This window comes from Plasmodium berghei, assembly GCF_900002375.2.
Source record: "Plasmodium berghei ANKA genome assembly, chromosome: 4".
Lineage (NCBI taxonomy): Eukaryota > Apicomplexa > Aconoidasida > Haemosporida > Plasmodiidae > Plasmodium > Plasmodium berghei.
Genome location: NC_036162.2, coordinates 354001 through 370396, shown reverse-complemented (window position 1 = coordinate 370396; position 16396 = coordinate 354001). Strand labels below are relative to the sequence as shown.

The 16396-nt window shown below is 22.0% G+C and overlaps 6 protein-coding genes across 6 annotated transcripts; 2 read left to right on the top strand and 4 right to left on the bottom strand.

The window, feature by feature from the left end:
- Positions 1–258: 258 nt before the first annotated feature.
- On the bottom strand, positions 259–1152 carry PBANKA_0410000 (conserved protein, unknown function; the record flags this gene model as incomplete). Its single annotated transcript, XM_034568137.1, has 4 exons — positions 259–386; positions 493–629; positions 814–955; positions 1149–1152. 4 exons carry the CDS (start codon positions 1150–1152, stop codon positions 259–261), a joined length of 411 nt encoding a protein of 136 aa, XP_034420157.1.
- Positions 1153–1834: 682 nt separating this feature from the next.
- On the top strand, positions 1835–3805 carry PBANKA_0409900 (heptatricopeptide repeat-containing protein, putative; the record flags this gene model as incomplete). The annotated part of the gene is made up of 1 exon (XM_034568136.1): positions 1835–3805. The coding sequence occupies one exon, from the start codon at positions 1835–1837 to the stop codon at positions 3803–3805; it is 1971 nt and encodes a 656-aa protein (XP_034420156.1).
- Positions 3806–4499: 694 nt separating this feature from the next.
- Positions 4500–6466, bottom strand: PBANKA_0409800 (ATP synthase F0 subunit d-like protein, putative; the record flags this gene model as incomplete). The annotated part of the gene is made up of 3 exons (XM_034568135.1): positions 4500–5973; positions 6076–6294; positions 6441–6466. The coding sequence occupies 3 exons, from the start codon at positions 6464–6466 to the stop codon at positions 4500–4502; spliced, it is 1719 nt and encodes a 572-aa protein (XP_034420155.1).
- Positions 6467–7430: 964 nt separating this feature from the next.
- Positions 7431–10502, bottom strand: PBANKA_0409700 (aspartyl protease; the record flags this gene model as incomplete). Its single annotated transcript, XM_034568134.1, has 15 exons — positions 7431–7516; positions 7661–7720; positions 7800–7818; positions 8001–8174; positions 8321–8424; positions 8531–8616; positions 8732–8784; positions 8892–8950; positions 9037–9099; positions 9203–9240; positions 9352–9391; positions 9493–9511; positions 9631–9662; positions 9828–9895; positions 10078–10502. The coding sequence occupies 15 exons, from the start codon at positions 10500–10502 to the stop codon at positions 7431–7433; spliced, it is 1326 nt and encodes a 441-aa protein (XP_034420154.1).
- A 606-nt stretch (positions 10503–11108) lies between these two features.
- Positions 11109–13693, bottom strand: PBANKA_0409600 (dolichyl-diphosphooligosaccharide--protein glycosyltransferase subunit OST1, putative; the record flags this gene model as incomplete). The annotated part of the gene is made up of 5 exons (XM_034568133.1): positions 11109–11174; positions 11369–11604; positions 11712–11812; positions 11937–13270; positions 13391–13693. 5 exons carry the CDS (start codon positions 13691–13693, stop codon positions 11109–11111), a joined length of 2040 nt encoding a protein of 679 aa, XP_034420153.1.
- Positions 13694–15720: 2027 nt separating this feature from the next.
- Positions 15721–15966, top strand: PBANKA_0409500 (conserved protein, unknown function; the record flags this gene model as incomplete). The annotated part of the gene is made up of 1 exon (XM_034568132.1): positions 15721–15966. One exon carries the CDS (start codon positions 15721–15723, stop codon positions 15964–15966), a length of 246 nt encoding a protein of 81 aa, XP_034420152.1.
- Between the last annotated feature and the right edge of the window lie 430 nt (positions 15967–16396).

Below are 16396 nucleotides of genomic sequence, written 5' to 3'. Positions count from 1 at the left end.
TCCCTTAATTTACGAATCCAATAAATTTTAACTAATTGATTATTATAACTATGGATATTTATTCTTATATAAATATTTGTATATAATTGTGTTTTATTTTTTTTTTTAATTCGATAAAAAATATAATAGTAGTATGCGATTCTTATAATAATTGTGCTTAAAACGGAAGTGATAAATGGAAAATAAAACATGGAAAAATGAAAAGATGGCAAAAATGAAAATATAACAAAAATAAAAACATAACATTAGTTAAAAATATTATAGCTTTCTAAGCAGAGTTTTCTGCTTTTGTCTTTTTAAAGGGACGCCTAAAACTTTTTCCAGTTTTTTTAATTCGATATCTGACGGCGTTATTTTTCCTTTTTCAACAGCATATATGTATCCCCCTAAAACAGTATATATGTGTGTAAAATATGTGAAAATATATTTTGCAATTCCTAACAAAATTAAATAAAACGAATAGTCTAATTCAAACACAATCACTTTGTTTACCTTCGTCTTGTGAATTATTCATAATTTGTTGAGAATTTTGATCGGTTTTGGGTTTTCCTGTGTAGTAAAAATTTGTTCCCCAAAAATTTCGTCGTAGGCATTTGCTTAGTGTTGCAGCGCGCAACGATTTTGAATTTCTTCAAAAAAAAAAAAAAAGTCAAATATATCATATAATATTTGAAATTACAGTATATATAAAAAATAGTCTATAATGTTTCCCTATATATTTTTCCTCATATTTTGTCATTCTTAGTAGCAACAAATATATATATATGCAATATACTATATATATACATTATTTTTATTTTATATTTTTTATACCTTGAAAATTCAATAAATCGTCCTATATGTTGAAAATTAGAAAATTTAATTCCCTTATTTAATTTTACTTGCAATCTACTCCCTATCCTTAAATGATAATGCCCCCACCACAGTCTTGTGCTTCGATTATAAAATGATTTACCTTAAAGAAAAATTAATATCAATGTATAGTTGTATTCCTTTATCTATACATTCATACAAACAAATGAATATAAAATGATGGAAAAGTAGAGCCCCTGGGGGTACAACTCTCAAAATGGTAATATTAAAAATTTATTATTTTTTTTATTTCCATTTTAGTTATATATAAATATAACATTTTTCTAATTTATTACCCATTTTTACAAGCCCAAAGTTTTGGATTACACACAAATTTTTTTTTTTTTTTTATCATAAAATAGGAAAGTGAAAAATATGTATATTTAAAAATATATGAGAAAAACAGGTTAGTATATGATATAACGTTCGGAAAAAAAATAAAAAAATATACAAAATAAAACAATAAAAAATTCAATGTATATATATAAGTAAAGGGCATATTTTGCTATTCTTAATTGGCTTTACATTCCTTTAAAAAACAACAAATCCATACATTGATAAATATACACATGTAAAAATATATAATATAAAATACAACAACTGGTTAGCTATTTATTTTGTCCAAAGAATATAAAATAATTCATAAAATTATTTTTTTGTTTTAGTGAGGAAAATGTTATATTCGTTATATAATCTACATATACACGTTCTATGTATGCAGCTTTATTTTTGCCACCCCTTTTTTATTTCCTTTTTTCTTTTTTTATTTCTTTCTTTTTTCTTTTTTTTATTTTCCTTCTTTATTCTTTCCATTTTTTGGTGGTATTTATCATGAGGATAAACTTTCAAATTTCTCTGTGACCATGGAAAGGCGATTGACAAAATAAGGATACTGTTTTTTTTTTTTTTTTCAATTTCTTATAAAATATTTTTTTGAAAATTGACAACATTTCGATTTTATTGATATATAAAATAAAAAAAAATGTTAAAACATATATATTTAAGAATAATAAACGTAGAAAAATCGCTAAAAAAAATAAATATAAATAATAAGCTCGACTCAAATTTGAAACACAGTAAATCTAAGGATAACTTATATGAACAAATTTATAAAGAAAAAAAAAACAATTTTATTGAAAGAAATATTAATAATTATTATCACATTGAAAATGAAGATGCAGTTTTAGAGAAATGTAGTGAAACCTGTGGCAATTCTAATTTACACACATCTGTAAACATATCTAATAATAGAAATAATCAAATAGAAAATATTTTAAACATGGAAAATGTGAAAAGTATACAAAATAATAATAGGGGTAAATGTGAAGAAGAAGTTTTACTAACTGAATTGGATCAAAATGTGGATTTAAAAAAAAGAAATTGTACAGATATGAACAAGTTAAACAAACAAAATAAAATGGATGAACTAAATCTCATTTTAAATTATTCAAGTATACAAGTTATAAAAAGTTTAAATGTAAAACATGATTATATAAATTGTAAAGAATATTTTATGTCACTCTCTTTAATATGCAACCAGTTAGCAATATATAATTATAGAAATCCCAATTTTTGGAATATCTTAAGCATAAAGCTAATATATATATTAAAAATAAAAAATATATATAAAACTTTTTGTATAAGATGGCTAGCTTTAATTTTAAATTCTTTTGGTAGAGTGCATTTTTTAAACAAAGCATTTATGAAATCATCCGCAATTTATATCCAAAATTATAAAGTAGAAGATATGCATAGTTTTGATATATCACAAATAGTAAACTGCTATTCTAAGTTAAATTATATTGATTATAATTTATTTAAATATTTTGAAAAAATTATTTATAATAAAATTGATGAATTAAGCTATCAATCAATTAGTAACATATGCAATGCTTATTCAAAATTAAATCCAAATGATACTAAATTATACAACATATTAATTGATAAAATAAAAAAAAATATTGATAAATTTAATGAGCAAGAATTAGCCAATATATTAAATGCATATTCCAAATTAAATATAAAATATTTTGATTTGTTTAATAAATCACTAGAATATATATTTCATAGATTTTATAATTTTAAACCTATTGAAATTGCTATGATTACAAATGCCTATTCAAAATGTAACATAAATAACAAGACATTGATTTCTTATTTATTTTCTTATATGAAAAAACATTATAATTTATTTGAACCTCCAGAATTGGCTATAATAGCAAATGCGTGTGCAAACTGGAATATAAGAGAATATAAAATATTTGATATAATTAAAAAGGGAATTATAAAAAAAGAGCATATGCTAGAAAATGGAAATGTAGCAATGTTATTACATGCATACGGGAAATTATTAATACGAGATGAATATTTTATTTTAAATATAATTAAAAAAAAAAAACATGTAATAAGTTATTTAGACTCAAGAAATTTAACATTATTTTATGTGTCTATAATTAAATTAAACATTGATATTCCCATAGAAATATATAATAATTTAAAATTAAATATTTCCAAAAAATTACACACATTTACAGATTTAGCATTAGTATCCATATGCTACTCTTCAATGTTTTATATGTATTTTGATATCAAATTAATAAGTTCAATTTTGTTTTTATTAAATAAAAGGAAAGCAAGTAGTAGATCATTTGCTCATCAAATTCATGTCTCATTATTTGTATTACAATCTATATATGATTTTTACAAATTTTCATTCAAATTCATCATATGTTTGAATGCCCTTTTAACAAGGGCTTATCATTATATTAGTCAAAAAAATTATTATGACATTAACAAGTCAGCAATACAAAAAAGAATTTATCCATTTATTCCGAAAAAAAAAAATATTACCATTCAATCTGAGGTAGCTATTGGTCCATTTGTCGTTGATTTTTTATTGCTAAGCAAGGATTTTCATCAATACCAGATTGAAAAGTGTAGATCAATTAAGTAAACACCAATTGGTAACTTTTGGAAATAATATTAAATGGCAGAAAAATAAGGAGATAGCTAAATTTTTTTTTGTCTTAATCGCGGAATGTGTGCATTTTATTCCGTGCCTTTTGGCTAGCTCATTACTGTTTTCCCCAAATAATTTTAATAATGTTCATAATTTTTAATTGTTTTATTTTATTTTGACCTTTATATTTTACCTGCATTGCTCATTTTTTTGTGTTGCATTGCTGAGAAAAATAAGCAATTATTTTATCAATTTTATTATTTCTTTTAATCAATATATTTTTAATTCATTCGGCACAGCTTTACATTTTATTTAATGTGTGTGCATTTTTTTGTTTGTTTTATGTACTATATAAATGTCGAATTAATAAAAATTATTTTTTATTACTAAAAAAAACATCACTCCACAGGGTGCGTGTATGTACACTTGTTCATGTGGATAGAATAAAACTTATTTTGTTTCAACATTTTTGAAGATCAGAAAGTTATTATATTAGGTATATATATATATATATATATATATATATATATATGTACACTGATTTTTATTTGACTCTTTTTACTACAATAAACGGGGCAATATTACAGATACGCAAACAAATACAGCATTTCAAAAAACACACCCATAATAAAACAAATGAACAACAGCATATCCTAACTTCCATGAAAAAAAAAAAAAAATACACGAGTTAAGATGAAAGAGATTTAACAAACTCTTTAATTTGTTGTTTTTCAATTTCTTGATTTTTTATGTATTCCATAATAGTAAGGGGGTCATTGAGTAGTTGATTATTTTGTTTGTCAAATATTTTAATTTTTTTTTCATCTAATAATTTTTTAATTTGACTTTCATTTAATTTTGATAAATCAGGGGTATTGTCTTCATATGTCAAAGAAATGTCATCTGATAAAAAAGTGTGCAAAAGTTTATCAAAAAATTGACATTCATTTTTATATTTTTCTTCAATATTTTCAATTTCTTGAGTGTAGTTATTCAAAGGTATTTCTGTTTTATTTAAAAATTCCTCCTTTAAATTTGAAACATATTCAACATAAACTGGATATAATGAATCATCTTTATTATACCTCCTTAAAAATGAATCAGGAATATTTTCATTTGGTAGATTTAACCAATATGCACCTCTTTCTTGTAATATTTGTGTAAATATTTGTAATAGTCTATAGTAAGTATCATTTAATTTTATATTTTTATTTTGCAAATATGAATAAAAATTTGTCAATGCATCCAATGGTTTGTACATAATTTTTGTACTATTTTCATCACAATCTTTTGGTAAATAAAATAAACAATTTACATTATCATTATTGAGCTTATATAATTTCCCACCATTATGCATTTTTAAAGTATTATTTAATCCTTCTTTTGATTGAATAGGAATAAATGGATCACATAAAAATATATAATTAGACATTAGTCTCGATAATACTAAATTTTGATAATCTTTAAAATGGTTTAATAATTTCAAATGATATTCTTCTCCTTTATGTTCGTAATCTGATGGCTGTAATTCTAATGGTACCTCTCTTTTAGCTGTAGATAATTGATAATTTTTTCTTCGTTTTTGTGCTATATCTAAAAATTGGAATCTTAAATCTTCTATATGAGTTTTCCATTTCCACCTGAACAATTCAGGAAAAAACTTGTAACTTAAACCGGTTCGCAATAAAAAGTATAGCATATTTTCAAGAAAAACTCTTCTATTAATATCATAGTATTCCCAAGATGGTAAGTTAACCATATAATCATATAGAATAGGGGTATCACTTCTTTCATTAAATTTTGTCGTTTTTTTATGCCATTCATTTTTTTCGAAATTTTTGTTTTCTTCATCTTCAGGCTCTAAACTTTTATTATTCAAATTATATGTAGCATGTTTTTCAACAAAAGCTTGCCAATACTTATCACTTTCTATCCATTCATTATTATCTAAATTATTTACCGAAGGGTTATGAAAACTTATCCATAATGTTTTGGCCCCATCTATTAAAAGTTTAGCTGATGTTTCTTCTGCTTTTTTACAATTATTTAATGCTTCTTCAAATAATTTATCCTCTTCACTTTTTTTCGATGGCGATTCTTTTTTTTCTCCTTCTTCCATAGCTTCCAATGTGTTCATTTGATTATCGTAAAAGTTTTTCATACTGCATTTTGTCAAAAAGGAGAAAAATATTATGTGCAAAGTCAGAATTTATAATACACACATGTGCATACAATAGTTATTTGGTTCATTTTTTTTTATATACCATAAAAGCAATTCCTTATTGCTTATTTTTTCATTCCATTTATTCCAGTCTATTTTTTTAATTTCTGAATTTTCTTGACTATGTACTAAGCTTTCTATCTCAGATATTTTGCCATTTAACTCTCTCCAATGGGACATATCAATATCCTTTGTTATGTATGCACTAAGATTTTGCCATTTTTTTTTAAGAGAAACCAAGGTACTGAAATTTTGGCGTTTTCTGTGAACATTTAAAAAGGGGAAAGTATAAAGAAAAACGAGTGAAATAAAGAAGGACGTATATATCCACAAATAACTTTTCGTCGACAAATACACACAAGGATAATTACTTTATGTACATAATATACTTTATTTTTTGTAACATACTTGCTCAATATTTGAATACTTTTCATTTCTTTAAAAAAATTATCGTACTCATTAAAGTTCACACATATGTATATGTATATTTATTTATGTATATCTTTATCCACGCGAATAAACTTCTCGCCTTGTAACTATTTATTATATTTTTACACGATTTATAAAAAAATATTTACGTTACAGCTATTTCAAAAATGCTATAATCTTGTGGCATTTATTACTTTCTTAAAATAACACAAGAAGGAATATCATATCACAATTGTATTTCATTTTTCCAAAAGTATATGTATATTGCTACAATTATACACTTTTGAAATTTTCATAAAATTAAAATAGGAAAATAATACTCAATTTAATATGCTTAAAGAAAAATGCATATAATACACATTTATTTGTTTTTTGTGTATTTTTTTCTTTTCTCAAATTTGTACAAATTTTATTTGTATGAATTAAAAAAATTAAATAATATATACTCCTATTTATATGATCGTCATTCCATCCATTAGAGCATATATATTATGAAACGGCAAAAAAAAAAATACCATGCATTTCCTTCTTTTGTTTAAAATACTCATTAGTTATTTTCATTTTATTATAATAAAAACCAAGAATGTTATAAAAAAAAAATTAACAGGTTAAATCATGTAAAGGTCAAAGCAAATATAATTATCCATTTTAAGTTTTTACTTAATTTTATATTAAAAAAAAGGGGGATAACAAATTATGCATATGATAGTGTGGTTAGTAAATAACAGGAACAATAATTAGTTACAAAAAATTTGCTACAATAAATGGAATAAGTACATTTATAAAAAGCTATATAAATAAATAAAAAAAATAATAATACATATTAATAAATAATAAAACACAAAAACAAATCAGTTGCTATTACTAAAATCCATAACAATTATTATTAAACTGGAAAAAGGCACACCTTTCCCATTTTCATTTTCTCTTTTTTGTATAATTGTAGTATTTTCCATAATAGCAATTTCTTTAAAAATTGTGATTGCTTTTAACTACTCCAACGAGTTTATGGTCATTGTCAAATATTGTGTAATATTTTCTAATGAAAACATTGCCTATTAAATATTATAATTTTATTTTTATTGAAAAAAATTACAATGTTCAGATTTATTAAATGAGTATAAGGAACATTAAAGGATATGAATAATATGTCTAAAAAAAATAAAAAAAAAAACATTTAAAAAAAATTTATGGCTTACCAAAAATGAAAATAGGACCTCGGGGTGGTGGAATGTCAAGGGACATCAGTCCAATTACGCCTAAAAAAATTAGACAGTAAAAAATCGTATAAATAATATTCTTATTAATCACTAAAAAAATAAAGAAATAAAATTTTACATTGAGAAGAATTATCCTCCTGAAAAAAAGTGGAAATGACAAAATGTATATATATAAAAATAAATGTATTTTAAATAAAAAAAAAAATAGTAGAAAAAATAATATAACTATTGAAATATATTTCACGTTTTTATTTTTTTTTAATTAAATTGACATAAATAAGCTAGTAATATTCAATACATTTTTTTATATGCACATTACTTCACTATTTTCTTGCAAAATATAATCGTCTGGGGTAAAATCTAGTATAACTGTTTTCCCTTCGACATTTTTTAAAACAAATGAAATAATCGGTAAACTACTTATATTAGAACAATCCTTTTCTAAATTTATGTTTTCTATTAATGGCTGCATAAGGCTCGATGGCCCAGTTATCTAAAATCAAAAAAAAAAAAAAAAAACATAAATATATGCACATATGTATGCTTATTTATGAACTGTTCATAAAAATACAAAAATAAAATTAGCATTTGTAAACATTTTTTTAAATGAATAGAAAATGTACGAAAATGTATTCTTACCAAACTGGAACCGGTATCGACTGCTGCTCTGCATTTTTTATTTGAACATATTTCGAAATTTTTGTCTGGAAGCAATATCCCTAATAGATTTATTTCCCAAAAGTCTTTTTAAAAAAATAAAATAAAATATATATGTTAAAGCGTGGACAAAATCACTTTTCAATTTACGATCGAATGGATAATACGGTGACAATTTTATTTTTTTATTACACATTGATATAACGGGAAACCATTCGATTTTTTCTCCTTCTATAGCATATTTGCTATTAGCCCTTCCAAATGTAATTGCCCCTGATCTAATGAGAAGGAATACCATTAAAAATATATAAGATAAATAAAAAAAAAATTGTAATAATAAAAATATTTATAATATTATATAGGTATATGAATGGGGGAAATTTATTTGTGTACTTTTCCAACTCCTTTGGAACATAAAATGAAAAAATATTTTGTTGTAGAAGATTCTAAAGAATTAAGGGGGAAAGGGTAAACAAATAGATAAAATCAAAAAAGTATAAACAAAATGAAGATGATGTTTTTAATTGCTATTTTTATTTGATTGTTTTCTTGCCTGCTCTTTAATTGTTTCGATTAAGGACTTAGAATATTTGGTTTGGAAGCTATTATCCGCTTTTAAAATATTCGTAGTAATTTAAAAAAATATAAAAATAAATACTATAATAAAGGAAACAAATAGAAAATGTATTAAGACTAACGGTCAGAAAATCCTAATCCAACAATTCCGTCAAACGGTAAATCTGAGAAGGGGTGCATAGATTCTGTAAAAAAATAATATACATATGTTTTTATTTTTTTAACCTATTCATGCTATATAGTTGTAATATCAAATTACATATTAATATTATAGTATTTAAAATTAACCTTCGATTATTAATCCTATACATTGTTTATTAATTTTTCTAAAACAAAACAAATAATAGTATTATTGGGAATATAATTTTTTATGAATAAATTTATTTTAATATATAAAAATTTGTAATTATATTAGTTATTTTTTTTAAAGCTTATACAATCCCTTCATATACACATCATCGTATCCATGCTCGAGAACTTAAAAAAAATAATAATTTAATAAATTATGAAGATGTTACTTCTTAACTATTGTTAGCAATTATTAAATCATTGCAAATTTTTTTTTTTTTTTTTCTTACTGCTTTTTCCTGTTCCGTACTATAGTTTGTCGTAAGGAAATAACAATTAATTATACATAAACAAATTTAGACAATTATTAAGGTAAATAAATTAATATATATTCTAAAAATATTAATTTATTAATAGAAGAGAATTACTTGAACATATGTATAGATGGACTCCTTTTTATCTAATAAGAAACAAATTGACAAAAGACATTTAAAAATAGCTACATATACTAGCTATACTTAGAAGATTCTCTTTTATATTTAATTTTTTAAAAATATTTATCATATTCATATATGTATAGCCACCAAAGTACATGCTTTTTTATGTTCATTTCCAATCTGATTACTTTTCAAGTTGCTCATAAAAGTCCGTGATTTCTTGGCATCGAATTTATTGTGTAAAGTACATCCTCCTCTAAATGTTTAAAATAAAAATATAATTTAATAAAATAATACAAGAAAAATGTAAGTTAACGAATATGTAGAGCTAATAGTAATAACATATGGGTAAGGCACAAGTAGTTTGGGAACATTTTTTTTTTCATTATTTATCTTTTTTTCGTTCATTTTTTTTTTTTTTTTTAATCTAAAACTCACTTGACACATTTCGTTGAGGGAATTGCAAAGTTACTGGATCCTGTATCAAAGACAACCTTAAAACTTTGAGGAGGATTACCAATTTCAATGTCGCCAATAAATTGACTATTGTGAAAATTAATTAAGTCTTCGTGAACATATAGTAACGAATTTGGTATTTTACTTTCTATTATTGAATGGAAATTGTTGATATTTTGAATATATCCTTTTATATCATTTTTAAATCTATTATTTAATTTTATTTCATTGAAAAGGTATTTTTTATTTTCTTCCACCAATGAAGTGTTAAAATTTTTTTTTTTTTTGTCATTTTTTAAAACAGTGGATATTCTTATCGATGAAACATGGAATATTGTGATTATATCAAAAAATAATAAAAAGGATAAATATAAAAACAGATAAGACTTAATACAAAAATTTGTCATTTTTACTCTCCTTTTTTGGTTATATATAGACAATGTTGTTATGGATATCCAAATAGCTAGTTTTATTTATGCACAAATTATTTTTTTATCGAAAAAAAAAATTATAATATGTGTGCAAATACATATATGTTATTGCATGTTCATACGCATTCTATATTTTTAGTATACTCTTTTTATAAAATATTATTTTTCAAATGAAAATTCAATATTAAGCATAACTAATTAAGTATATGTATATGTGCATATACATATGTCATTGCTGACAAAGTTAATCAGGGTGTAAACTATTTACTAATAAAACAACAATATATAAAAATAAAATAAAATTGTCTAGATATTATAACCAAATATAATGATAGAATGTTGAACCATTATAAAAGAATGATAATTACATATAATACCATATAAAACAGATATTTAAAGAATATTGCACGTTTTTAAGGGAAAATTTTATAAGACCAAAAGAGAATAAATGAAAATGGGCATGTATATACACATATGCATATATATAATATATACTCGTGTGCAAGTACAAATTACATAAAAAAACACATATTTATACATAGATTTTAATAAAAATATTAAAAAAAATTGCATATTTAATCCCTAATTATATTTTAGCAAAATAACTAGTTCCTTTTCAACTTCCGCTAATTCATTTAAATTGATGTTCTAAAGAATGTATCCCAAAAAATAATAAAATTAAAAAAATAATTACGGCATAGTAATATATGTTTGTAAATTATGTTTTTATTATTATAATTTGGATAAAGTGATCAGAAATATTAAGAGAGGAAAACTATATATGTTTGTATACGCATTAATGTGTATATCCTCTCTTTTTTATTTAACTTTTATGTACTTACCAAATTGTTATATAATTGGGCTTCAAAAAATTTTTTAACAACTGAATGGTAATTAAAACATTTATTTATGTAACTTTTTAGCACTCCTTTTCTTGCAGTATTTTCAAAGGTCCTAGAAAACTCTTTGGTGAAATATATAAAATCGTGTGTCCACTTTTCTTCTTCCTTTAAAAATTTATCTTTTATTTTAATCCTTTCTTGTGGATTCACATCACTCAAAGATTGAATTAAATTATCTGTTTTCAAAGTATATCCCAAAAAATTTTATTAAATGATATAATACATATATGAAAATATATAAATATGACATAAAAGTAGAACATATATATTTTCACATATTCACCTGATATATGAGACAAATTCTCGTACAATTCTTTGCATTTTTCTGCAAAAATGATACGTTCTTGAGTTTCCTTCTTTAAGTTATCCTTATCTGAATTAAAGCTGGAAAAAAAAAAATCAACATTTATGTATTGCTTGTGCATGAAATATACAAATTATTATGGCGTCTTCATTTTTATAGCCATTCTAATATTTTTTATTTTTTTTTGTATTTTTGGCTAGTTACCTAAAGGATAAACCTTTAATAAAGTAAAAGAATAGAATAACAATAAAGGTTATCAATATAATAATTAAAGGCTTAAGAAAAATTGTGACAAATTTTAATTCATACATAACTATAAAATTTTTATAATTGTTTTCCTCATGTTGTGGAAATATATTTTGAATTTGTATTTGTATTGTATCCCTGTGTGAAATAAGATCTAGCCAATCTTTTGTTTTTCCATTTTTAACAGACATTTCCTTTAAATTATTATTATTTATGGATATGTTATTAGAATAAGGAGGTAGATAAATATTGATGTACATTTCTTTAATATAAAAGGATTTTATTGATGGTGAAATATCGACATTATAAGCATAATAATTTTGTTTATTTTTAATTTTAAACAAATTGGATGAATGATAATATGAATTACAAAAATGTGTTTTCCACCCCCCTAAAATTGGATATCTTGGTTTTAGATCAAATTTTATAATATTTTTTTTTTTGTGTGTATCATAAAATTCATCTGCTCTAATTAAATATATTTTTCCTAATTCATCAAAATAGTTATATTCAAAAATATTGTAATTTATTTTAGATTGCATAGAATATATAATACTGGAATAATTTTTATTAGCATATTTTGTTTGGTTGTTTTCCTCTATATTTTCTTCTGAAGTATATTTGTTTTCATAATCACTTAGCAAATATCTATCAAATTTATTTATTTTTGCAGAATTATTTTTTAAAATATATTCTTCCTTTTCATATATATAACCTAGTTGAGATATCTTTATATCTTTTACAACTTTTTCAAAATATCCTAAATTATAATCCGAAGTAAAATAAAATAAAACTTTATTTCCCAATGAAAAACAATTTTCGTTATTTAAATCATTATAATTTTCTGAATTTCTTATATCATTATTTTTTGTATGAACATATTTATTTGTGTCTATCTTTTCAAACCAGTTCATATAATTTACATCATCAAATTCTTTAAGTATACAATGTTCACACATATGTATTATTATTTTTTCTTCATTTTCTACATTATATGGTAATAAAATTTGTGAAGATATATAAAATAAAACATTTTGTTTTTCATTTAAATTAATATCAATTGGAAAAGGAAAATAAGGTTGCCCTAAAATATAAGATAATTTTACTGATATTTTTTCATTTTTTTTTAATTTTTTATTTAAATATATTTCAAATATTTTTACATTAAACAATTCTATATCATAATCATTGTTAAATTTATCAATATTTATTTTGTCTATATCAATTACATTTCTTAAAACTTTATAATGCAGTTCGTTATTTTTTTCGTCTTTTATTTGAATATTAGTGGCCTAAATAAAAATGAATGAATATGTGTGTATATGTTATAAAAAAAAAAAAATACACATATTGTTATTTTCATTTTTTTCAATGAAAATGTTTTATAAAAATATTTAAAGTTTTACACAAACCTGAAAAGCTTCATGATATGGTAATAGAAAGGTAATTTTGTCAACGGGTGGTGTGCTGTTATTTTTTATAGCACCTTTTACATTTATTTCAACATAATTGTTTTTTAAATATACATTTTTATTTATATATTCATAAATTACCGTATCAAAATTTGCAACATATTCTTCTTGTATTTTATTTTTATAAGTGTTAATATATTCTATATCAAAATCTATCAATTTTTTAAATAAATACAAATACAATTCCCCTCTAACCAAAAATCCTAATAAAAATTGTAGGATAATCAAATAAACAAATTTCATTATCCTTCGCCTTTAAACACATATACACAATGTTGTGTATATATGAATTTATTAGTATTATTGTTACTGTTTACTTATTTATTTAAATATTTATTACATTCTTTTTTTGCTTATTTTTTTTATAAATATATATAATATGGATATAATTAACGTGGATTTATGGGTATTGATAATGCAAAATGACAAGAGTTATCATAAAAAAAATGAAGAAAATGTGAAATTTCAAATATAACTTCTATACCCATAAGAAGAGGGGAATATATATAAAAATAACAATATTAATAAAAATAAAATGGAGAATTTTTTTTGTTCTTTAAAAAATATAGAAATTAAACTTTTTTGTATTTTTTATTATGCTATATTATTTTTATTGGGATATTTTTTTATTTATTTTTATTTTTCTCATTATTCTTTATCTCTGGTCTATATCATCAAATTGAAAGTGGCATTCTCGTGGTTTTGAAGAATATTAAATAGAACAGTATTTCACTAACCCTTTTTTGTTTTTTTTACCTTTTTTTACCTTTTTTTTACCTTTTTTTTTATTTTTTCGTAGTTATAGTTTATTTACATTTCTCGACGCCGACAACAGTGCGCAACATAAGTATGTAAAAATCTAATTGTGTACACTTTACTACGAATTAAATGAAAATATAAAACTTCCAACATGCGTGTAATTAAATGTGTGCATTTAATATGAATTGAATTCTACACGTTTTTTAACCAAAAATGGAAAAGAAATAATATTACAAAGGGAAGCTATATATATGTATTTTTTTTCATGGAATTTTACAAATTTAATCCCTTATTAATAGATAGTAAAAGGATAATATAAAAAAAAAAACTTGACACATTTTAAATACATTTATATTTGTTAGAAAGTAATATTTTTTTTCTTTTAAAAATTTTATATATGTTAAAATATAAAATGAAAAACAACAGTAAAAAATAAAAGAAAAAAAAAATATTATATAATAGTTAGCTAAAATAGTATAGTACCCCCATCATATTATATATACCGAAATATAGTGTTAATTATTTTGCTTACTCTTCCCACTAAATTGTATTTTTTTTATATATATATTTGATCTATCTTTCCTTATTTTTATCTTACTAAAAAAAAAGGAAGTATATATTTTTTTGTATACACAGATATTTTAAGAAAAAGAATTTCGAATTAAGAGGGGAAAAAATATGTACATACATAATATATATGTCTCATAACCCGAGGGCAATAACTAACTTCCTTTTTTTTATGTATACTTTATTATTGTAACTTTCTTTTAGTATTTTTGTATATAGAAAAATACAAGTTCGAATATACTTGTTTGAAAAAATTCAGAAATACAATATATATCTTCATATTTTTAATTCATAAAATATATAACAGAACTATAAAACTAAATGATTTAAATATTGAACGTCATTTTTTGGATATTTGAAAACTAGATATAGAATGAAAAATATATACACATTATATATTTATATATTTTTTATATATTCCCCTTATGATTTTATAGCACATACATTTAAAAAAAAAAAAAAAAAGTACATTTTGTTTACAAACTGATAATTATTATTGCAGTTTTGCAATTCATTTTCTATGGATACAATTATGTTTTTTTCAATTATACATATTTTATTTCTTACTATTAATTCATTCCCCTTTTTATTATACAGTATTATATTATATAGATATAACGAGAATATATTTAAATAAAAAAAAATGTAATTTTATTTCTTGCTTTTTTTTATTAGTAATTTTTATTTTTAAATTATAAAAATTGATCATAGTAATGCGCTTGAAAAAAAATTATTATAAAATTTAAAAAATATCAAAAAAATTACAAACGTATTTTTTATTCTATATCCATTTCAATATATTTTCTAAGCCTAAATATATTTTATAACCTTTGTTAAACATAAAACAAACACTATTTTATGTAAATAATAAAAATTCATCATATTTTATATAACCTATAATTAATATATATAAATATTATTATTTTGAAATATTGTTATTCAAAATGTCATCGCGCTTAATTGATAAAATTCGAAATATGGAAGTCCCAGAAAATGGAAATAGTTCCATAAATGTTATGTTAGGAGTTATTAATATTTTTTTTTTTGGATTTGGTATGATAGCTATAGGTATATTAAATAAGGATCCTGATGATTTAATAATTGGAATATTACAATTATTTGTCCCTTTAGTTGGTTGGATATGGTCAATTTTGTGGGGTATATTAATTATTATTAAAAATTCCAAATAAATAAGTAAATAAATCAATTTTTATTTATCTCTATCCTTTAAAATGAGATATATCGTTGAAGGGAGAAATATGCAAATATACAAAAATATGTAGATCTTATGTTAATTTATTTTCAAAAAAAATCACATTTAGTATATCCAGAAGCATATTCAAGAATCCCAATGTATAATTACTAGGCATTCCCTCCATACACAATAAAAAATAAATAAAATATATATCCCCACTACCATATCTTTAAAATTACCGAAATATTTTAATTAATATCCTTACATGTTGCATATGTTATTATATATATATATATAGTTGACTATTTTTGTAGAGTAATGATTTTATTTATAAATATTTCTTATGCATTATATTTATATATATCAATGCATATTGTGAATATTATTTTTTTACAAAATAGTTTTCGTGGATCAATTTTTGTTTC